Source organism: Marmota marmota, unplaced genomic scaffold (genome assembly GCF_001458135.2).
Source record: "Marmota marmota marmota unplaced genomic scaffold, marMar, whole genome shotgun sequence".
Classification (NCBI taxonomy): domain Eukaryota; kingdom Metazoa; phylum Chordata; class Mammalia; order Rodentia; family Sciuridae; genus Marmota; species Marmota marmota.
The window spans coordinates 6,609,991-6,633,651 of NW_025999891.1; the positions used below are offsets into that span (position 1 = coordinate 6,609,991).

Sequence of the window (23,661 nt, forward strand, 5' to 3'; positions counted from 1 at the left end):
TCCTAGCCCCGGCCCCGCAGTGGCCGCCTGCGCCGAGGCGGAGCGCATCGAGGAGCTGGAACCTGAAGCCAATGAGAGGCTGCCCGCGGCGCCGGAGGATGTAAGTACCCCCTCCTCCGCCCGGGCAAACTTTCTGGGGGGCGCCAGGGAGAGTACAGTCTCCGTCTCACCCCCGCGGGGCAACTTGAAGGTCTCAAGGTGATGCCGGAGCGCCCCGATTGGCCGGGTCCCCAAGAACCGGAGGGGGCGGAGGGAACGGTCTCCCCTAGGTGCACACGCGCGCCACCCCAGCCCCTGCTCGGGCTCCCGCGGCTTCCTTGCGGGACACAGCCCTGGCCGCTGCGCCAGGGACCTGCCGGCCGCGGGAGCCCCCTCCCCGCGGCTGGTGCAGTGCCCGGGACACGGCGTTTTCCTGCAGAGGCGGCCGCGTCACAGCAGTGACTCCCCCTCCCCTCTCTTTCGCGACCTGCGGACTCTGAGCCCTGGGAAGAACGGGCGCCGCAGAATCCCCTGTCTCCCGCAACGCACACAGGTCTGGCGAGCCTCTTCTTCCTGATTAGCTCCCTCCCGGACACCTGCCTTGTCGCAACACTGTTTGAAATTCAAACTGCCCCCTGTCCATAAACCCCGCCAGAGCAGGGAAAGAAGGAGTGCTGAAAGCGGTTTTGCTCCTAGAAGGGAGCTCAAGAGTCTGAGATCACGTCGGAGCTAGGGACAGTCCCCTGGGCGAGACCAGGGAGGGGCTACCCCAAAGATCTTCCCTGCCATCTGCTGTTCGGGTCTCCATCACGCCGACCGCAGATCCAGCGCTGGGAAGCCCTGGGAACTGGAGTTGCTTAAGCTTCTGCCTCCCGGGGTTAACCTACAAATAGGGATGAAAAATTGGGCAGACACCCTGCTCGGCCCCACCCCTCCCTCAGGGAGGAAAGATGGAAGTGAAACCAGGCCCCCAACCTACAAAACCAAAACCAGAAAATCTGAATGGGGCGGGGAGTTTAACATGTCTCAGGCTTCTATGGTTAAATCTATCACTTCCTTTGGGCGCCAAACCCGTGGTAGAATCTCGTGTACCCACAGTTTAAGACTGAACCTTGGAAGAGAATGGGTGAGTTTCAGCACCTTGGGAAACCGCCCTCCCCCCAACCCAAAATCCTGCAGGCAAAATGTTAATGTTTATGCAGGAGTCCCTTCTCCTTAGCAGGGCTCTTGGCCCCAGCAGGGACTGAGGGAATTGCACATGGGCATGCATTCAGAGGCGTGGGAGTAGATATGGACATAAACTTTAGGCAGAAGTTATCAGAGGCCCTTGATCAGAAATGTATGCCTTTATTTGGTAATTTTTGAGAATCATCCTTGTTCTACTCATATCTCCACCTGACTGTCCCATACCTGAGACACCCACCTTGCTGCCCCCATCCCCACCCGCTACTGTGACTTCCCTCTATTTGTTCACTTGGGAACAGTTAAGCAGGTTTTCCCAGGATTCTTGTGGCCAGTCCCTGAGCCTAATTATGACTCCTGGGCAGTAGCTGGGAGGCTAGGTCAGAAACATCAGGAGGCTACAGAGACCTTGGTGATAAGTGTGTCTTTCTTTCTTTCTCTTCCTCCTCTCCTGCATGGCCTCCCTCTCTGCCAGCACTGGAAAGTCCTGTTTGATCAGGTATGTGAGCAGTTAAATACCCCCCCCCCTTCCTTCCAGCCCTCTCTGAAATCAGTCTCCCTCTCCCCGCTTTGCGTGGGCTTCCCTAGCTCTGTGCTTCTGAGGTGGTGACGTCGGGTGGAGGTGTGGCCTAGTGCATTTGGGGCTGGGCAACACTGCTCTCCAGGTATCAGGAGGAAACCACCGGCTCTCTTAAGAGAATCCCTCCCTCTCTTCCTCCCAATTCCCACTGCACCAGAGCTGGATTCATACCATGTAGAAACCGGATTGTTTCTACAATACAACATGTGTTGAATGCCTGGGAAGTTTTCTGTAATCAAGGGACTTGCAGTAGGAGGCTGGAGAGGTGGGGGAAGGGCTAGAGTTAACCATCAGGCTTTCTTTCTACTTCCATCATCAAAGGTCCATGGACACCATGAAGTCAAATCTCTGCCATCCTTGGGGAGTGCCTCACCATATGAGCTCTTTTGAAGGCGAATTTTATTTCTTTAATTCTGCAATAATGATGAGGGAGTACTGGAGGTTACAAATGGAAATTAGTTTGTTATCATTTGCAATGCCTAGAGTCTAGATGCCAGGAATGGAGTGGGGAGTGCCTAGTATTGGCTTTGGAGCCGCGAAATGGACATTTGACCTTCAACAAGGAAGTGGTTCTTTTCTTTGCTTGGTACTCAGGTGCTGTTGTGCATTTGCTTTCCCCTCGTGGTCTGTAGGAGAGAGATGTCCTAGTGATGGGGGGTAGTGAGCGCTGCGGTCTGAGGATGAGATGACAGTGTCATAGATGTTAAGTTACACAACTTGAAGAGATGAGTCTGTTTGGGCCAGAGGAGATATGCTGGGTTAGAGAGGGAGATAAGGCTGAAACAACAGCTTGAACCAGACCTTTATTGTGGGGAAGGGAAGTGTTTCAAAGTTTTTAAGCAGGGTTGTTTCAGGATCCAGGCTGTGTTTGGAAAGATCCTGTGTAGTAGTGAGATAGGTGAGGTGTATTGCAGGAATGAGAAGCTGGTCAGGGACCTGCTGCCAAGAACAGACTCACTTGTGTTAGTCAGCTTTCCAATGCTGCAATAAATACCTGAGATCGTCAACTTACAAAGAGGAAAGGCTTAATTTGCCTATAGTTTTGGAGGTTCCTGTTGATGATTGGTTGACCCCACTGCTTTTGGGCCTAGAGCAGCACATTCTGGTGAAGCAAAAGCCACTCACTTCATGGCCAAAGAGCAAAGGGAGGGGGGTCCTTTGAGGACACACCCCCAATGACCTAAAGACCTCCCACTAGGCCTGACCTCCTAATAGCTCCAAGCTGGGGACCAAGCCCTTAATATATGGACTTTTGGGAGACATTTATCCAAGTAATAATACAACTTGGAAGATAACAATGAGCATGGACAGAGAGAGGGACATGTGATAGGAGAACAGAAAGATCTTAATAGACCTGCAGAGCTGAGGAGGGTCCACATTACCTGAGATTCAGAAGCTAGGAGGAAAGGGAAAAGGGGGGATGGGGGAGGAGGGTTGGCAAAAATGACAACTTTGGTATAATTTGAAGAGCCAGCTAAACACAGATGCCCAAGTGGGACTGAAGCCATGGAATTTCCAGGTGAAGGACTTGGTGAGCCTGGACTGAGGATTTGGGGTTATCGTTTACATTACCCATAAGGCTCTGCTGCAGTGCATCCACCAGCTGCTGTCCTTACAGGATAGAGCATCTCTCCCTGGGCTCCTGAGTGCCACCCACTCTCCCTCTGGTTCCTAAGGGTATAGCAGCTGCTGGCCTGGCACCCCAAGCCCAAGGCAGGAGGGAGCCCACTGCTGCCACTGCTGTGGCTACCACCAAGCTGCCAGCCCTTCACACCTCCTGCCAGATTTAGAATCAGAACCTAGAACAAAGTGTATCATGTTTTTTTTTTTTCTCTGTGTCTTTCACATTTTTTGATTAATTTCCTTTGCCAGTTCCTATGGGTGTGTGTGTACATTTAAAAACAAACCATTTGGATGAATGGAGGAGAATTTTTAGTGGGAAGCATTTGGGACTCCAGGGAGCAGAGAGAATGTGTACCCAATATTTCATTTTCAGGAGGGAGGTCCTGAATATCACCAAGAACATCCCCCTGCTTCTGGAGAAGCCCACCTAGAAATCATTTCTGGACAAAGTTAATTCTAGGAAAGAAACTACCAAAACTTTGGACAGTTTTATCTCATAATAATTTCCACATGATGCCTACTCTCCATCCCTCCTGAGGCATCAGAAGCCGGTTTCTTCCTTCCTGTTGGTGCTTTGTGTTTAAGGAGAGCTGCTCCTAAGCATGACTTTGACCTCTGGCAGATGTCCAGTCCATGTGCATTCATTGCCCCCGTGCTATTAGCTATCTTTTGACTGTTCCCCTGACAGGGCTCAACAAGGAGCAGGGATGAAGCCTTTCCAGTGGATATTTGGTCTCAGGTTGTTCAGAAAGCTGTTAGAGTTTCTCCTTCCTGCCTCTTCCTCTGGGACACTGGTGCACCTGGCACACTTGGGGAAGAGGGTGGGGGTTGAGGCAGCCTCCCCATCATTTCCTACCAAGTGGACAGTCTTGGTAGGTCAAATTGTGGTGAATGGGACATGCCACCTATCATGAGTCCCTGCCTCCAGAATTCACTTTCTAGAGGTCAGTGGCAGGGGAGGTCAGTCTAGTCAGGCACATCCTTCCTCCCCTTCTTGGATCAATGGGATACCAGTGGTCACCCAGTTTCAAACTGGGGTCTGTTGGGCTCTGTGTCAGAAATGGAATTGAACCAATTCCTCCAAGCTGTGTGGTTCTTCAGCATGTGGAAACTCATTGACACAGCATGAAGCTAACAGGACCCCATGATGTTGGCCTTGTTGGTCCCATGGGGGTCTCCCTTCAACCAAATGTTCAGGATGCCTTTTGTGGGTATTGGAGGTGAAAAAAGTAGGTGACCCCTGTCCTTGGGTCCCTGTTGTTCTGGCGTTTATCTGGTCTGCTCAGGTGGGGATATAGCATAGCCAATCCATGCCATCCCTTGACAGCCCCCTTCTGCTTCCCCTTGGGCTGCAGAAGTCACCCCAGGCAGGAAATCTGAGGGTTACAGTTCAAATCCCAGTTGTTCCATGTTTTCGTTTTCTACTCAGATTTTTCCTTGAGGGAAATATCTTTTCTTTTCTTTGGGATCTTGATGGTTTTGTAAATATTTAAATAGATTTTTAACGTTACCATAAATATGAATCTGTTAGTTGTGATAGTACAATATCGTTGTAAAAAAATATCTTATTTTTTTACTGTTGAATCAGTGGGGCTTCTCTTCCACTCTTCCTTCCATTGCTTTAGACCCAAGACAGTTTGCATCCCTCTCTGGATCTCATAAGGATGCCCTTTTGTTTCCTACCACTTTTTATGATTAAAAAAAAAATCATATATCCCTTTACTCCACCTGGATATTACTCCTATCCAGTTTCACCAGTATTGCTTATTAAGAAACCCTTTCTTGGGGGCTGGAGCTGTGGCTTAGTGGTAGAGGGTTTGCTTAAGTACATGCGAGGCCCTTGGTTTGATCCTCAGCTCCACATAAAAATAAATAAATAAAATAAAGGTATTGTGTCCAACTACAACTAAAAAATAAATATTTAAAAAAAAGAAAAAAGAAACCCTTTCTTTATCTATTGTTTGAAATGTAGTTTCGTTTGGCAAATTTTATATGTGGTTGGGTTCCTTTCTGATTTCTGATCTATGCCACTGATATTTATAATTTTGCACAGATAATATGCCCTTTAGTTACTGCTTTATATTTGTTCCTGAAAAGCTCCTTTTTTTTTTCAGATTATGTTCTCAGTCCCTTCCTGAATCCTAGAGAGGTTTGATCTAAGGTCAAATATTTGATCCAAGGTCAAAGAGTAGGTCAGTAGCAAATGTGGGACTGGAGCCCAGTTAATCCATACAAGGTTTCCTGGGTTGAAAGAGCCATTTGCAGGTTCATCCTTAAAAAAAAAAATGCCTCCAAGATCTTTGAATGTTTTATGAGAAAAGGGGTTTGGAGCAGAGTTCTGTTAAGTCAACAAGGCACAATGGCACAATTTGAGTTCAGAAGAGCAAAAGGGAGTAGAAAGAATTCGTCATCACTTGATTTTGTCTCCTCTTTCTCTGGGAACATGCATTTCCCAGACCCCCCATAAATATAAAGAAACCCCAATTTTGTCAGTCTCTCAGATGGGAAGTAGACAAGTATGACTATCTCACCAAACTTCTAAACAAATGCTACAAACAGAGCATGGGGCAGCTTAGATGGGCTTCATGGGGCTGAACCTCATATTTGGAGGTGGCCAGACCTGAGTTTAAGTCTTACTGGCTTGTCACTGAGGACAATTATATTAACTCTCTGTGCCTCTATTTTCTTCTATATGAAATGGGGACAATGATCCTTAACTCCAGGATGACTGTGAGAATTAAGTGAAAGTGGAATCGCCTTTTGCATTATCTGATTCCTAGTGGACATTTGACAGATGGGTCTTGACTAGGAATCAAAATTTGCTGGGAGGAAACACAAGGATCACTTTTGAGATCTGGGTTCCTTGAGAGAGCCACTTCTAAGCCCAGAGGATTTTTCTCCTTTCTTTCTCCCAGAGTCTCCTCTGCCCATCCCCACTCCTCCTAGCCTGGGGGTCTTCCCCTCGCCTGACCCAATGCCCATCTCATTTGTAGTCCTCCTGCAAGCTGGCTTAAGGGGTTCTGGGAACTGAGAAGAGGTTCAGATGAGACTGCTGAGTGGATTAGTGAGGAGCACAGAGAAAACACTGCCCCAGAGACAGCAGCATTGGCCATGGTTCCCGGAACACACGATTAACCATCAGAACAGTTCCCAGAGGGGGACAAAGCCTTGGATTTAACTGGAGCCTCCCTTTGCACTCTGTACCCCCAACCCCTTACCAAGTGGCCTCAGGGACTCTTGTGGCTGTGGACTCACCTCCACCACAAAGCCAGATTCCCTGCCCTGCCCCTGCTTCAGTGACCCCATCAATCAGCTGGAGTTAACCTTTTTATCCCTGACCACTCACAAAAAAATGCATTTGATGGCAGCTGAGCAGCAGAGACAAGGGATCCCAGATCACACACTGCCTGCCTGCCTGCCTGTCACCCATGCACATGTAAGTTTGCACAAATGGCAGGTCAAATTACAGCCCTGCATGTGCTCTCTTGGGTCAGAATATCTAGTCCAGGAGCAAGCCCTAACCATGGGCCTACCACATCCATGTGCCCCAGCATGCCTCTCCCCACCACCCCTGCCACCATGTGGCTGCCGCTACCTCCTCAAGGACTACAGGTTCTTAGAAGGTCAGTGGAAGCATCTTGTCCAGTCTGCTTGTTTTGCAAATGAGGAAAGAGAGGTCAGTGACCCTGTGAGGTCACTTTCTATAATAATGCCATAGCGTCTGTGTTCTTGCCACCAGGCCCTGCAGACTCCCATTTGCTTGCATGCCCTGAGTGGTGACTAAGGCAGGTAGGGGACACATGTCTAGGCCAAATCCTCATTCTCCCATTAGCTGTGTGACAATGGGCAAGCCAGGCAACCTCTCCAAGCCTCAGATTTCTCATCCATAAACTTCCTAGAATAATACTTGCCTCTCAGCATTGTGAGGACAGGGTGGTGTGTGTGGTACCTGGCACAGTGGGCAGTGAGCACCCGATAAATACTGTTGTATATTACTGGAATTTAAAGAAATGAACACTGTTTTCAAAATAAGCTCTGACTTTGGTCTTTTTGTTTGTTTGTTTGTTTTAACATTCTTTTAGTTGTCAGTGGTCTGTTATTTAATTAGTTTATTTATATGCGGCGCTGGGAATTGAACCCAGTGCCTTACACATGCTAGGCAAGTGTTCTCCCACTGAGCCACAACCCCAGCCCCTGACTTTGGTCTTGAATCAGTGTCTGGATAGCCAGTCTTTTGGCTATCCTTTCTCCCCATCAAGTTGCCTTTTTTAGGGTAGAAACTGGGAAACCACACTCTTCACTGAACTTTCCAGAAAGAAAGATGAGAAGGTTTTGGACAAAGGGTACCTGGGAAGTGCTGATGCCCAAGTGCTCCTCTCTGGTCACCTGGCTTGACTGCCTGCCTGGTAGAGGTGAAGAGGCAGATGTCTGGCCACCTAGTGGGCTAGACCATCCTCCTCTCTGCCTGGCATTTCCGTCTGGCAATTCTGGCTGGACTTTCGTTGGTGACTGGTGGTGACATTGGGCCCAGGGCGCTGTCCTGTTAAAGGGAAATGAATCCAGTGTGTCTTGAGCTATGAACAGCTAGAGTTAGCCCTCAGCCTCTTTCCCTGGGTGGGTTTTTTTGCTTGTTTGTTTTTAAACAAAGTACAGGTCTCTCTGGGTAAAGTTTCTTCTGAGAGAGCAAACACCTAGTGTCTACTGTCTGCACATGTCTGTCATCTCATTTTGACTTAGCAGCCCCAAGAGAAGTATTGTCCTGTCTTTACAGAGAAAGAAACTAAGGCCTGTAGGGATGGGTCCTACCCAAAGGCACAGAACAAATGAGAAGCCTCTGTAGCAGGTGTGTGTGTTTGTCCCCAAGTCCTCTGAGAGGCTTCTGAAATGTGGTAGAAGGGCTGTAGGAAGTGAAAGGGCAGTTTGGTGCCCCTTTATCCTTCCCATCTTCTCCTGGTCTGCTTCCTGCTCTCCTCCTTCTGCCGGATCTCTCAATCTCTGTTCTGAGACACTTTGGTGGCTTCCAGGAGAATCAGCAAGGGATAAGAACTTGGGCTAAAGGGGAGACATGGGGCAGATGACAGACCCCCCTCTGCTCCCACCCACTCCTGCTGCTCCCTGTCTGCTGCTCCTTCCAGACTCCTGGCTTTATGGTCTTGATGTAGTTTCAGTCCCCAGGTGACCCCGACAGACTGGGCCAGATGAGTCAGCCTGGGCACTATGCCTGCTCCTGGTACCCAAGGGGCCTGCCTCTGAGTCACAGCCCCCAACGCCCCCTCAGAGCCTGTGACATAGCAAAGGCAGGGGATCCAGGGCTGTCTGCCTGAGAGGCCCTGGGGGTGGCGCTGAGCAGGGAGGAGCAGGGGCTTCTGAGGTATATTCTCGGGGGTGGGGGGTGGTGGTGCTGGGACCTGGTAGAAAGTCTCACCTCCACCCCCCACTGTCCACCCCATCCCAGCTTCTTGCATTCCAGGGAAGATCTGGGGTCTCCTCTTCTGCTCGCTGCGCAGGTGTCGGGAGAGCTAGGTGGTTTTCTAGACAAGCTGACTGTCCAGACACTCAGCCTCCATTCAGGCCAGGATGCCCCCTTCTCTGCTGAGGGAATAGTATAGGGAATAGGGAATGGCACCTTAATGACCCTGCCAGCCCCAGTCCCTAGGATTCAGCTCTGTGACCTACAGATGCTCAGGAGCCTGGCCTGGGGCTTTCAGGAGAAGTCTCTTGTGAGTCCCGAGCTGTCCCCAGAGTGACGACAGCTAAAAGAACAGAAATAATACAACTGGGAATCCTGGAATCACTGCAGCTTCTCCAGCTGGCGAGGGAATGGTCTGGCCAAACCCCAGGGGAGCAGGGAGCGCCAGGCCCCTACTGCCTCCATCTGGGGAGGCTGGAAGACATGAGGGTCAGAACCTGGTTTTAGGAACAGTTCCCTTCCCCTCCCATGGAGGCTCAAGGTCTCTGGAAATCCCTGCCTCACCGTCTTGGAGCTAGCTGGAGGTGCCCACTGTCCTCACTTGGAATGCTGTGATCGTTCAGGTTGGTTATCTCCATGTCTCCAAGATCTCGGTTTCCTTATGCGTTAAATGGGACTAGTTACACTTAATCTGGGGTTGGTGGGAGAATAGCAACAACAGAAGAATTGTGAAAGGGAGTATTTTGAAGAGTCAGGGGAAAGAGGTCAAGGGAAGGGCACACAGTGGTTTTCTCTATGGGGCAAATTAGCATCCACATTTGCAAGGAAGGAAAACTGAAAGAGAAAGGGCCTTCTTCCATCACCTCACCTCCTGACCTCGGCAGCTGCAGCCAGGACCTAATTTATGGGGTTGTAAATATCCATGAATGCATCAGAGTTCCCTGGTGGGCTCTGGCTGTTGGGTGGGGACAGCTCTGTTGAGCCATAAACCCTTGAGCAGCCTCATTAATTCTGCTCTGCTCAGAAGCTTTGTAATGATACAAGGAGCCAGCAGGTGAGCTGGGGTCCCCCCACACCATGGGGAGGGCAGCTGCCTGCGCTTACCCCAGTTCCAGTGTGCCTGTGCTGTGGTCATTTCCCAAGATGCACTCTGCCTTGGTGGACAGCAAGGAGACGATGGAGATGGGGATGGGAACCTGTCTCAGATCCCAGGTTCTACCTCCCAGATCCCTGAGGTCTTCATGGGGTAGCAGCTGGTTTGTGGGTCCCAGGGGCTGCCTTTGGGGTCTTCGTGAGTGCTCACAGCTCTCAGTGAGGTCCTGGGCCCCTACAGAAGTGGGAGAGAGAGGGTCTTCCTAGGAGAGAGACTTCAAGTGCTGGCAACAGGAACCATAAACGTACTTGTCCTAGAAATGCATTTTGTGCAAGTCACACATACATAATAGATACGAAATAGATGGGTTCCCCTCTTCTTTGTCTTACGCTCTGTTGGTGCCGAGGAAATGCCGGAAGCCTTGGCCAGGCTTGCTAGCCTGCAGCTGGGAGGGGGAAGCGGAGCTGCTGTCCTGGGTGCTGAGCAGGCAATCCCAGCTCCAGCGGAGTTGGTTCCCTGAGCGCTTAGCTCAGCGGCCCCATTAGGCCAGTCACTGATTTCTCAGGCTCTCCTGAGACCTGGTGTCCCCAGTCAACCCTTTGGCTGGGCCTGCATCCCACAGATTTCTAGCTTTGCTGGAGGACTCCAGCAAAGTGTCAGCTGCCTTGAGAGGCTGTGCCATTCATGAGGTGGAGGGGAAGGGTTGGTTTTTACCACCAGCAAGGGGGCTGCGTTACCCGAAAGGGAAATATGACTCTACTGTGGACGCATGCGTTTTTCCTAGAGAGAATTTCACGCAGTGTCACTATGAAAAAACACTGTGATCTAAGGTCAAAGTCGGTTGGGAAATGCCAGCTGAACAGAATCAGACAGATTTTTCCACTTTTCCTTGTAGAGCCCTCTTCACTATGCAGCCTTCTGCCCATCATTTCCTTCTAAGAGGGTTTCCCAAACTATAGGACCACAGAATCCTTGTCTCGTGTACTGTCTTGGACTGGAGTTCCACAAAACACACACTGGGAAAATCCTGCATCAGGGACTCTATTTCATAAAGCTGAACACGATGCAGAAAACCAAGGGAAAGCGGGGGGTGGGGATGGGGGGCAGCAAACCCAATGGAGGAACCTCAGATCGTGTCCATCTTGACTGCTGATGAAACTCTCTTTGAGTAGTTTCTTTCACTCCCTTGGCTCCCGGCAGCACCTGTTTCCCTGTAACTCTTTCCCAGTCCTCCCATAGAATGAACGGTACCTGGCCCACAGTTGATCCTTAGTAAATAGGTGTTAGATGAACACATGAGAGGATGGAACTAGAGTCTTTCAAACTCTTTTTAGTCACTAAATCCTACTAATGGAAGAGAGAGCAGGCTTTGAGCCCTTCTGTTTGTTATGAGTTTATCTGTACCAGTTACCATCTCTGCAAACTTCAGCAACTCAGTGCTTGGTGCCTTCATCCTCCCTCCTACCCCAAACAATTTATCAGCCTAGTTGGGGCACTTTGAAAATGAAGGGGACACTGGTTGTTGTTTTTTTTTTTTTTTTTTGTAATGCTGGGGATTAAACCCAGGGCCTTGTGCATGCAAGGCAAGCACTCTACCAACTGAGCAACATCCCCAGCCCCAGACACTGTTAATAATCATGCTGAGAGAATAGGTATAAACCATGTCAATCCCAGGTAAATCGAGATGGATAGTGGCCTAAGATTTCAGTGAGGTAGCTCAGGTACCTGATGCGGAGCAAACATTCCAAATATTTTAGTTCTTACTGTGTTGTCCTTGGGGTGGGTAGTAGGTAGAAGGCCAGTATATACACAGGCTCAAGGCAGAGCTGCTTGGCCTGAGGAAGCTGGTGGCTGCTCAGCAGTCCCCCTCCGTGCTGCTTGTGTGCATCAGAAGCCCCACAGCCTCTAAGAACTTTGCAGTGCAGTTTGAAAATCACCAAGGTTCCTTCCAGGTCTTTGAACCATGATTTATGAGTCCCTAACCTGTTGTCCCTCTCTCCAGTATCACTAGGACCCTTAATGATCCCACCCGCCATGTAGAGCCACCTCATCCTGGTCCCAAACCTGCCCTTGGCCCCTTGACTGCGCTAGGATTCAGAATGGATCCACTGCCCCCCTGTGCAGTATGGGCTGTGACTCTTTCCCTGTCTTCCATCACTGATGGTGTGCATCTCACATGCACGGGGATAGATATGGACCCTTTACATTTCCTGGAGAAGGGAGAGCTCCTGCCACTTGATTGATGGAGACACTGAGGCAGTGTGGCAGAATGAACTGCCCAAAACGGCACAGCAGCTGGGGTGGGGTCTTCTTCCGGGGACTCTCCTCCCACCCCTGGTCCCAAAGAGGGGAAGTAAACCCAGATGGCAGCAATACAGAGAAAACTGGGTAGACCATTTGTCCAGCCTAGGTGGGCTAAGTGCCCCAGGAAGGGGCTCAGGGTAGGAGAAGGGAGATGACTGAGAGTTGTGTGTGTGTGTGTGTGTGTGTGTATGTGTGGCTGGCCTCAGTCTGGGGAGAGCTAGTGACCTAGGGGATTAGGGGCCTGAGGGCTTGGCACTGGTGGGATTAAAAATCCTGCCTCAAGGCCGAGGCAGGTGGGTGGGGGGTGTGGGAGGGCCAGCTTCTTGCCTCCTCCCTTTCTCCTCCCTTTGCCTCTTCCATCCTCCATTCCGGTTGAATGTGGACTTGCCCCCTCACCCATCTCAGGCCCTATTCAGGAGGCCCCCGTGCCATTCACAGCCCATGTTCCTCCAGCTGCCCAGACCACACCACCAGGCTGCCTTGAACCCACCCAGCCCCAACCTCATCCCCAGAGTGCCCCACTGCCAACGTGGGTAAATCCGGGGCACAGAGTACTCGAGGGAGGGGGCGTCTCAGGAGCCTCGGCATATTATTAAAGTTTACAGGACTAGTTTCCCGAAAGCTCAGAACCATGCTGCTAGTATGATCTCCCCCACTTTAGAGGCCTGAAGGAGGCCAGCGGGTGCGACGTGCCCAGAGAGGGTCTGCCGCACCTCCTGGCAGAGAGGTGTCCCCTTGTTTGAATGAGGCAGGTGAAGCTGGTGTCACAGCCCCCGGACCCTGGCAAGCTGAGCCCTGTTTGCTTCAGCTCAGTCACAGATGGGGCAGCCGAGGTGCCAGCTGTTTACCCTGAGTTATACCAACCCTCACTAGTGGCCAAGACAAAAATAGGATTTTGCCATGTCCCTTGCTGCCCCCCAGCAGGGGCACAGGCTCCTTTAGAAGCTCCCTGCTTCCTTCTGGGGTGCTGGACCTACCTCTCTCCTGCCTTCTGGGCATGCACTCTCCCCCTGGTTCACTCTCTTTCTCTCTTTGTCATCTTCGCTCTGTCTCTGACCCCATGTCCCCTGCCCGTCTCTGCCCTTGCCCTCATCTGCCCAGGTGTTGGATGTGGTTGAGAGATATCCTGTGTGCATCTGGGGAGCTCAGGAGCTGGCCCCATCCCTGCCTCTCCCTCCCCCTCAGTCAGTGTCTGGAATCCCTGAGGCTTCAGTATCAGGGTAGCAGTGACCCCCCATTGTCTGGCCTGTCTGGCCCTGGCATGAAAGGTGGAGTTTTGGCAGAGAATGGAGGCTCGGCCCGATTCCAGCGTGGAGCCTGTAATGTGCTTGGGGCAGGGTGGGCAGGCCGGGGTGGGGGCTGGGGGTGGAGGAGCTACAGGGCAGCCCCTGTCACTAGGACAACAGCAGGGAGCCCTGGAGGGGGAGGCTGAGGAGGAGAGCAGGTGGCTCTTTGTCTGGTGCTGATCCCAGCCCCCTACCCCAGAGCCCTCCCAGGCCTTCCAGGAGGCCCCTGGGAGGGGATTGGTGTCCCTGCTCCCAGAAGATGCAAAACCATTGGGCTTCCTCCCCGGCTGCGGGCCAGAGAGGCTTCACACCGTGTGGCAGACCACTGTGCCCTACAGTATCCACTGGGGGTCTCCCAGGACCTGTACCCCACCCCTGCCACCCATCTGCCCTCCCGCATTGAGGCCCATATGGGACCAGGTGAGGCAGGCGAGTGCTTTCCCATGATAATTGGAGTTAGCACAGGTGGCTTCCAGGGATAGAAGGGGTTGCTGGCACCCATTGCCATGTTCCTTCTCTAGGCTCACTTTCTGCCTCTGAGCGATAAGGAGGCCAGAACTGTTGCTGTCTGGGGGCTCTTTTCTGCTTTAAATATCTCTGTTTAAGGTAGGAGTGTGAGAATTCTGGAGCCCCCGCCTTTTACGAGGTTCCTGACCATGACTCCTGACCGTTGCTCTGGATTGTCTAGAAATACAGCACAAAGAATCTGCTTCCCCAAAGTCACTTTCCTTCACCTCATCCAGAGACGTGGGAAATGTGGCTCTGGCCTTCTTAGGTTCCCTTGTCCTGTACGCACATATATCCCCAATGTCTGTTGCCTTTTATTATTTTTATTTTTAATTTTTTTTTGTAGTATTGGGGCTTGCCTACCAGGGTCTTGTGAATGGTAGGCAAGCTCCCCACCACTGAGCTACAGCTCAGCCCCTCTATTGCCTTTTCTGTGTGTGTATGTGGTGCTGGGGATGGAACCCAGGGCCTTGTGCATGTGAGGCAAGCACTCTACCAACTGAGCTATAGCCCCAGCGCCCCCTCCATTGCCTTTTAAAGCCTAAGCAACCCAGAGCAGCATCTTCAGGGATGCCCCCAGAGACCTATGGAGAAGCCCTCTGCAAACAGGAACACCCTCGGCACCCAGGAGAGATGAGAGACACGGAGTAGTGTGGAGTGTCATTTCCTAGCAGGGAGCATGTGGGGATTGGCATCCAGTGGGCTGTGTGGGCAAGGAAGGGCAGACAGGTTAAGAGCGTCTCTGGGACAGATGAATATGATCCTGCTTTTTCTAAATGAATCCACGAGAGGTGTTTCCTGGAAAATTAGCGCCTGTCTGTTCATTTGAACATCCCCCGCCTGTTCATCCGGCAAATCTTGATTGAGTGCCCGAAGCACAGGCTCCGTGTGCTAAGTACCTGGGACAAGTCGTGATGCCAGCCTTCAGGGAATTCTCAGGCCAGCTAGGAGGTGAAGGTGGTCAGAGAGCAGTGTGAGCCGGAGGGAGGCCCAGAGCCTGTCCAGAGTGTAGGGGAGCAGCCAGGACGGGCTGTGCCCCAGGAGAGCCTTCCAGAGAAGAGGATATGGGAATAGTTGGGAAGAGAGTCTGAGCCTCCCAGGGAGATGAGGGAGGGCAGGAATCCTAGATGGAGGGACCCAGGTGTGCAAAGCAGCAGAGGATAAAAGAGATTGATGTTAAACACACTGTAGTTTGTAGGCAAAAACTACAGAGCCCAGCGCCTCTGGGGGGGGGTGCCAGTCCTGCGGGTGTGGGTGTGTGAGTGGGTCCTGGGAGAGGCTGGCAGCAAGGTTGGGAAGGGCTTGCCAGGCTGTGCTTCCTGTGCCCCCCCACCCTGCACCTGTCCCCAGGAAGGTCTTCCCTGGGACAACTCCTCCCACCCTCCTCCCTGCCCTAGGCCCAGCGGCTCCTTCTCTTCTCTACTCAATGCCGTTTCATTCCTGCTTTTACCACCGTCTGCTGGGCTGAGGGGAGTCCAGTTTCCTTGTCCTCTGAGAGGGTTGGATTGGGTGATCCTGAAGGGGGCCGTAGGGACATCCTGGACACCACCTGGGCCTCCACTGGCAGAGGGCTGGTGACAGGAGCCTGTGAGTAGTTGTGGGAATCTGGGTCCCCACGTGAGTCCCAGGAGGGGGTGGTGTCCTGCTGAGCCCTCTGCTGTATGCTTCTCCCCTAGTTTGACCCCGGGAACACAGGCTACATCAGCACAGGCAAGTTCCGGAGCCTTCTCGAGAGCCACAGCTCCAAGCTGGACCCGCACAAAAGGGAGGTACTCCTGGCCCTTGCCGACAGCCATGCGGACGGGCAGATCTGCTACCAGGATTTTGTCAACCTGGTGAGTGCTCTGGGGCCCTCACCACTGGGCAGGGCCTGTTTGGGGATTGTGACTTAGATACATGAAAGAGATTCAGACAAGGGGATCTGTTGACTCACAGTATTTTTAAAAAGCCCAGGCTTCAGCAAACAAAAGGGTACCATTAGGGACCAGGTAGATAGGTCTCTGGCTTTTGGTTCTGGTTTCTGCAATAGCAGCTCCTCCTCAAAGCAGCTCCTGTCCGTTCTAGAACCTCCCATTGTAACAGCGAAGTAGCTGCAGCTGTTCCAGCCCTTACATACATAACCCCCAGGCCGTACCTTACAGTCTCTTCTTGTGGTAGCTCATGCACAAGTCCTGGGTTTCCTCCCTTCCACTGACCTAGATTGGGTCAGTAGAATGTATCGATTGACTCAAACCAATCAGTGTCTGTCCCTAGAGCTAGGAGTGGGGTCACTTCCGCCAAAATGAAGTCTAGGAGTTGGGTGGTTATTGCTGGCAGGAGAAGAAGCTAAGGAGTAGATGCTTAGGAGGTCAGACCAGACCTCCCTGGAAGGTAGCAGCTGAGCAACTTGGCCCGGCTGGCAGATGCCAAGGGGAAAGAGATGGACGTCTCATACGTCCAGCCCTATGGTCGGGCATCTTGGAGCAGAGACTTTCTCCTTACTGAGGGTAAATGCTGTGCTACTTGGGGGTTACTGTGGTGGGTTGGAATGGGGGTCAGTGGGGTTAAGCAGGCAGCTTTTTGCCCACCACTGGGTGAACGGGACATCAGGAGAAGCCGCGCGAACTCGTGAGATGAGTACAAGACTAGTCTTTGGTTTCCCAGCTGTGGAGGGGGCAGGGGTGGGGTGACTCCCATGAAGTTCCCCAGGCCCCTGGAGCTCCAAGGTATCATGTGAGGCACCCGTACCCCACACCTGCCATCACGCCACGGAGACCTCTGTGATGTGGGTACCCAGTGGTTGCTCTCACAGCCTCCTGGCCGAGCCGCTGGCCATGTCCCTGGGGCCAGTGCGTTTAACAGCTGCCACAGGGAGCTGCACAGAGGCCTTGTAGGCAGAGAGGAATCTCCTGCTGTTCAGAGAAACCCAGGGAGCAGAGCTCCTGGAAAGCCTGGGGTAGAACTGAGCCGGAGCCGGGAATGTGGGGATACTCAGGACTTATGGGGTGGACAACAGAGGTGAGTCCTGTGACTTGGAGCCCAGCATTGTCACCAAAGACTGTGCCATGGGATTGAGCCTGCACAGCCCCAGTGCCAGCATGTGTGCTGCCACAAGATACCTGCCCAGTCCCACAGGAGTACCTCCCTTTTGTGGAGGCTGAGGCAGGAGGATCTCCATGATCAAGTCCAGCTCAGCAACTTAGTAAGGCCCTGTCTCAAAATAATAATAATAAATAAAAAGGGCTGGGGATGTGACAACTGCTACAAGAGTGGTAAAGTGCCCCTGGGATCAATCCCCAGTAACAAAAAAAAGAAAAAAAAAAAAAGACAACTGCCCAGTTTCAGGGCAGAGTGAGGGCTTGCTGAGCCAGAGAGAAGCTTCTCCATCCCAGAGGCCTCTGTGTGAGCTCACAGCAAGTAACTTGTTACTGTTAAGATTTCTGTGTTGAAGTTCTGAGCTGGAGCAGTCAACCATAGTCTGGAGTCATGTGGGTGGTGCTGCCCTGTCTCCAGGGTCTCACCAGGGGGACCCTCTGGGGAGGGCAAAGAACTTGCATCCTGGAGGGAGGCAGATGTGGGCCCTGGTTCTCACTCCACCTTTGCCACTCACTGGGAAAGGTTCCCTGGCCTCCGTTTTCCCATTTGTACAATAAACCCAAAGATTCAGGGTTATTGCAAGGATCAAGTATGATAAAGGACTACATTTGGAAGTTTTTGTCGTATCTTAATACTCTTCCTCCACGTAGTCTGCTTTGTATCTTTTGTGAGCCTCCACCAGTCCCAACCTAAGCAGAATGAATCAGCCTTATCCAGAGCTTTAATAGCGAGTTTCCCAGGCCCCTCTCATGACACGGAACACATTGCATACAGCTGAGCAGACTGGAGTGTCGTGTAGGGGTGTGCAGGTTGTGGACTACACAGGATGCCTGCCTGAGGAATGAATGGGGGACTGAAATCTTGGCCTGAACTTTCCTCACTAAGGCCTGGAGGAAGAGGCTTCTTTAATTGGCATAAAAGCTCCATGTAGGCTACTCTGCCCCTGGAGTCAGGCAGGTCTGGATTTGAATCCTGATTTTGATGTACTATGGATCAGTTCAATTTCTCACCCTAAGCTTCAGTCCCCGTTTTCATGATGTGGCCATGCTAACATGCACCCAGTAACTAAGAGCACCCCGTCTTCTGCTGCCATTCACCCTTCCCTCCCTCGTAAACTCCGGGAGGCCTGAGACTCTGGTAATGACTGTGCCCAGCACAGCTTTAGACGTGAGGCGGACACAGCTGCGTGGTAAGTGCCTACGGATCCTGCTTCTCCTGGGCTTGTCCTGAGCTTCTCCCTCCTCCCGGCCATCCCTTGGCCATTGGCTGCCAGTGTGCGTGTGTGTGTGTGTGTGTGTGTGTACACGCACATGCTGTGCATGCCTGCATACCTGGAACTCCCGAGCCTCCGAGAAGCAGCCCATCCCAGCTTGGTAGGCTTGGAGGGGACAGGAATTGGACTAGCTGGAGGGGTTCAGCTGTCATGGCCTGCTGCAGAGCGGAGGCTGGAAGCCAGACACTGGAGGCGAGAGACAGAGGGCTCAGGAGTGAGAAGGGGGCTCTGCAGAGGAGACTCCCACCACCTGGCCTGGTCTGAACCCAGATCCTCCCAGCTGTCCTCCTCCGACAAAGTCTCCAATCCCTGTGCCTTGCTCCGACCTGGTTCTCCTTGCCAGCTCTGCCCAGCTCCTTCCTTTAGGCCCAGCCCGATGTCTGGTGCTGGCCAGTGGCCCCAGGAATACATTGCTAATCCCCTCAATAGTTGGGTTCTGGGGATGGAAGAGCTGTGTCCATAGGGTTTCTCCCCATGGGAAGGGTCTAGAGTGTGTCCCTGGAGTGTAGGGGAGAGGCTGCAGAGGCTTCTGGAGGCTGGAAGTCGGCAAGGCCACCTCTGGTCTCTGCGAGTCAGGATGACCTCTGTCTGAGGCAGCCAGAACTCTATGGGGGATGTGTCTGGGCTGCTGAGGGTAGGGCCTGGCCTCTGTCTGGGCTCCACCCCTACCCTGGGCTCCATGGGCACTGCAGATAGCAGATAGGGCTGCTTGTCCCTTCCCTTTCTGCTGTGTCTGAGGACTCTGCTTCCTACTTATTCTTTCTTTCTCAGCGGATGTCACCTTTGCAGGGAAGCCCAGGCTGACCACCTCAGGACAAGTTGGGCTCCCTCTTGTGTGCTCTCATGGCAGCTGTCTTGCTGTTGACTTCTTTGTCCAGAGCACCATTGTACCCACCCTTTGCCCCTGGGTCTGGCAATGTGCCTGGCACTTAGTAATTGCTCAGCAAATTGTGATAGATGGATGATGAAGGAGTGAATGGAAAGAAGGTAAAAGTGAAATCAGGTACAGGCTCTGGATTTGAACTTGGTGGGTTCCTGAAACACTCTGTGCCTTAGTTTTCTATCTGGTAGAGCAGGAGTGTTCCTAGTCCTCATCTCACAGTTGTATCAAATGGGCCAAAACATGTAAAGTGCTTAGAATAACCCCCCAAACATAATCAGAGGCCAGTGAGTGTTGCTTCATATGTGGTGCTGAGAATTGAACCCAGTACCTCACACATGCTAGGCAAGCACTCTACCACTGAGCCACAACCGCAGCCCCCAATCAACTCTTTTTTTTTTTTTTTTTTTTGGTACCAGGAATTGAACCCAGGGGCGCTGCTTAACCACTGAGCCACATCCCCAGCTCTTTTTTTATTTTCTTTTAAGACAAATTTCGCTAAGTTGCTTAGGGCCTTACTAAGTTGCTGAGGCTGGCTTTGAACTTGTGATCTCCTGCCTCAGCCTCCTGAGTTGCATGGATTACAGACATGTGCCTGGCTCTAATCAACTCTTATAAAAAGAAAATGAAATGTGGAGTTGGGCCTGGTTTAAGGTACATGGTTACAGGGATACCGTTGGGCGGGGGGGTTCCCGGAGGTCCCAGCTCTGACCCTCTCCCCACCCTGTTTCCTGCACAGATGGGCAACAAGCGTTCCAACAGCTTCCGCCAGGCCATTTTGCAGGGCAACCGCAGGCTCAGCAGCAAGGCCCTGCTGGACGAGAAGGGGCTGAGCCTCTCACAGCGGCTGATCCGCCACGTGGCCTATGAGACCCTACCCCGGGAGATTGACCGCAAGTGGTACTACGACAGCTACACCTGCTGCCCCCCACCCTGGTTCATGATCACAGTCACACTGCTGGAGGCAAGGACAAGGGTGGGGAAGGGGCTGCCCAGCCTTGGGAGAGCAGGGGAGGTGGGGATGAGAGGAGAGGAGCCAAGAGGATTCAGAGATCGTGAAGGGAAGGAGTCACACCTCTCCAGCGAAGGATGAAGGTAGACTACAAAGATGTTCCAAAGGTTATCACTTCAAGCCATTTAAAAAAAAATGTTTAATTGTCGTTGAACCTTTATTTAATTTACTTATTTATATGCAGTGCTGAGAATCGAACCCTGTGCTTCCCACATGCCAGGCAAGTGCTCTACCACTGAGCCACAACCACAGCCCTTCAAGTAATTTTTGCTGTAGCCAAGTCCCCAGATGGCCACCCCTGCCAAAACAACGGGCAACAGAAACCGTGCGATTAGTTCATTGATTTGGTACATGGTTGCAGGGACACCAGTGTGGGGGTTTCCCCTGAGGCCCCTGAGTCAGCCAGGCAAACTCAGTCCAGTCCATTTATTTTAGTTCCTCCCCGATGGGCAAGGTGGACCAGTCATTGGCTCCCCTGGGACTCCATGTCCCACCTGTAAAGCAGGAGTAACCACACCCGCCCGCCCGCCTGCCTGTAGGAAGGATGCCTCTTTCAAGTGAAAGAAGGACTGGGGTGTTTTCTGAACACAAAAGCATCACACAAATACCTCTGGGAAGGAGTATTTGTGAACAAGTAAACGTGGGCTAAACATATTTTTAAAGAACATTCTCCCCTAAGAGAATCAGCCATACCTATTGTTATGCAAAAAAAAATCTGCTTAGGCAACAGAGTTGGGAGATACTTTGCGCACCACGGAGCTCAGCTCTCATGGCTGTTCAACCCTGGCACTACTAAGCCCCGCCCACCTCCAGTTCCTGATGAGTGCTTGACTTCCCTTTGATATTGCATGATCTCGCCGCGCTGTTCCTTTCCCGAAGCCTTGGGCCCGGTCATCACCTCTGCGTCTGTCCTTGCAGAGTTCCTGCCTCATCAGATGGCAGGATGGCTCAGCTCCGTGGCATCTTTCTTCATCTTTTTGGTCAATCAGTCTGCTCTGTGGTTCAGAGCTCCTGTTTGTTGTTACGGCTTCCTCCAAGTACATATTGAAGTTGCAGGGTTTTTTGTTTTTTTTTTTTCCCTGAGATATTCTTGGACTCGTTCTTCCAGCGCTGACTGTATTGGTCTATTTATTAACTGCTATTTGAGGACCAATAATAATGAGATGCCTTGGAAGCTGTATTTGCTGCCAGGCCACCCGCATGGTGTGAGGTGGACGGAACAGCTTCTCAGAGAGCCCCGAGGAACACAGCTGCCAGCGCCTAAGCCATGCCCAGGCTGAGCCCAGCAGGTCTTAACCTGACACTAATTATAGCTTCCTTCTCTGAGTGTGTGCCAGGCACGAGGCTTTATTACTTTTATTTTGGGTACTGGGGATTGAACCCAGGGGTGCTTTACCACTGAGCTATGTCCCCAGACCTTTTTATTATCTAGTTTAAGTCAGGGTCTTGCTCAGTTACATAGGGCTTTATTAAATTGCTGAGGCTGACCTCAAACCTGGTGATCCTCCTGCCTCAGCCTCCTCAATCACTGGGATTACCAGTACTTTATCACTTTTAAACTTCATGACCATGCTGGAAATCTAGGTACCCATATCCAGATAAGGAAACCAAGACTAGAGAATTCAGATAATTTGCCCAAGTTGGTCCAGAGGGGTCAGATGTATCCAAAATTGGCTCAGATTTCCAGACACCTCAGCTACGTGAACTTGAACTGCTAATTCAGAAGAAACCGGAAAATGCTCAAACAGCTGAAATAAACTGTCTCAGAGCCCTTCATGGGAAAGCCGAAGCCTTTTGTTTTACATACAGTTCTAGTAACCTGATTCTCTAATTCCATAACAGGTAGAAAATAGAACATAGAGGGGGGTGGTGTGCTACTACATAGGGGCCCAATGCTAGCAAGCAGTAAGAAGTTAACAGCTGGCAATCTGGCAGTGAGAGAAACAACAGAAGAGAAGGAAATTGAAAACTAGACCTGAGCCAGTGTGGTGTGCATGCCTGTAATCCCAGTGCCTCAGGAGGCTGAGGCAGGAGGATTTTGAGTTCAAAGTGAGCCTCAGCAACTTAGTGAGGACTTAGGCAACTCAGACCCTGTCTCAAAATTTAAAAAAAGGGCTAGGGATGTGGTTCAGTGGTTAATCCCCACTGGGTTCAATCCTCAGTACCAAATAGATAAATAAATAAATAAAGCCAGGTGCGGTGGCGCAAACCCATAATCCTAGTGTCTCAGGAGGCTGAGGCAGGAGGATCACAAGTTCAAAGCCAGCCTCAGCAAAACCAAGCTGTTAGGCAACTCAGTGAGACCCTGTCTCTAAATAAAATACAAAATAGGGCTGGGGATGTGGCTCAGTGGTTGAGTGCCCCTGAGTTCAAACCCCAGTACCTCCCCCTACAATAAATAAAATAAAATAAATAAATATTTAAAAAATAAAAAGCAGACCCAAGTCTTAAAGAATTTGGGACCGTTTAGTATAGGAGTGAAAACACCGTCTCCTTTGATGGCTGGGGAAGAGGTCACTGTCTCAGCCCAGATCAGAACCTGAAACATCCTTAAAATGGTATTCATGTGGTCTAAGAACACAGGGACACAAATGGTACATTTTAAAAAGAGTTTCAGGAAAAAAATAATAAGTCAAAATAAATACCCTTTTAGGGCTTAAATAAGTACATTTTTGTCATGTGCAGAATCAACTTACAAAGACAGTTGGTGGAGATGTGGAGAATCTAGAACCCTTGTGCACTGATGGTAGCAGTATAAAATAGTGCAGCCGCTGTGGAAAATACTCTGGTATTTATTTTAAAAATTAAACACGATGCAGCAATTCCACTTCTGAGTGTATACCAAATGAATCGAAAGCAGGGACAAGAAGAGGTATTTGTATACCCATGGCCATAGAACAGTATGCACAACAGCTCAAATGTGGAGGCCTCCCAGACATCCATGGATAGATGAATGGATAAACAGAATGTGGTAGATCCATACAATGGAGTATTATTTAGCCTTTAAGAGGAAGGACATTCTGACACGTGTCACAACATGGGTGAACTTGAAAACATCATGCTCAGTCAAATAAGCCCATCCCAGAAGGAGAAGGACTTGTGATTCTATTCTATATATATGAGACAGTTAGGGTAGTCACGCTCATGGAGACAGAAAGTGGAATGGTGGTTGTCCAAGGCTGGAGTGAGGGGAATGGGGAATTGGTGTTTAGTGGTTGTAAAGTTTCAGGTTTGCAAGATGAAAGGAGTTCTGTGGATGGGTGGTGGTGAGAGTAGCACATGTGAATGTACTTAATGCTACCAAACTGAGCACTGAAAAACTGGTTAAGATGGTAAATAGATGGTAGATTATATGTAGATTTCACTACAATTTTTTTTTTTTTTTTTTTTAGGTTGGTACTGGGCAAGCACTTTCTACCACTGAGCTGCATCCCCAGTCCCTGACAATTACTACATG

General features: G+C 51.0%; 1 protein-coding gene across 1 annotated transcript in view; it reads left to right on the top strand.

Moving 5' to 3' along the window:
* Rhbdl3 (rhomboid like 3) overlaps window positions 1-23,661 on the top strand; it is a 61,629-nt gene that overhangs the window by 12,659 nt on the left and 25,309 nt on the right. The window contains exons 3-6 of the mRNA XM_048792724.1: window positions 7-100; window positions 1,637-1,660; window positions 15,641-15,799; window positions 19,932-20,156. Coding sequence (XP_048648681.1) covers window positions 7-100; window positions 1,637-1,660; window positions 15,641-15,799; window positions 19,932-20,156 — 502 coding nt within the window. The remainder of the gene's footprint in view (window positions 1-6; window positions 101-1,636; window positions 1,661-15,640; window positions 15,800-19,931; window positions 20,157-23,661) is intronic.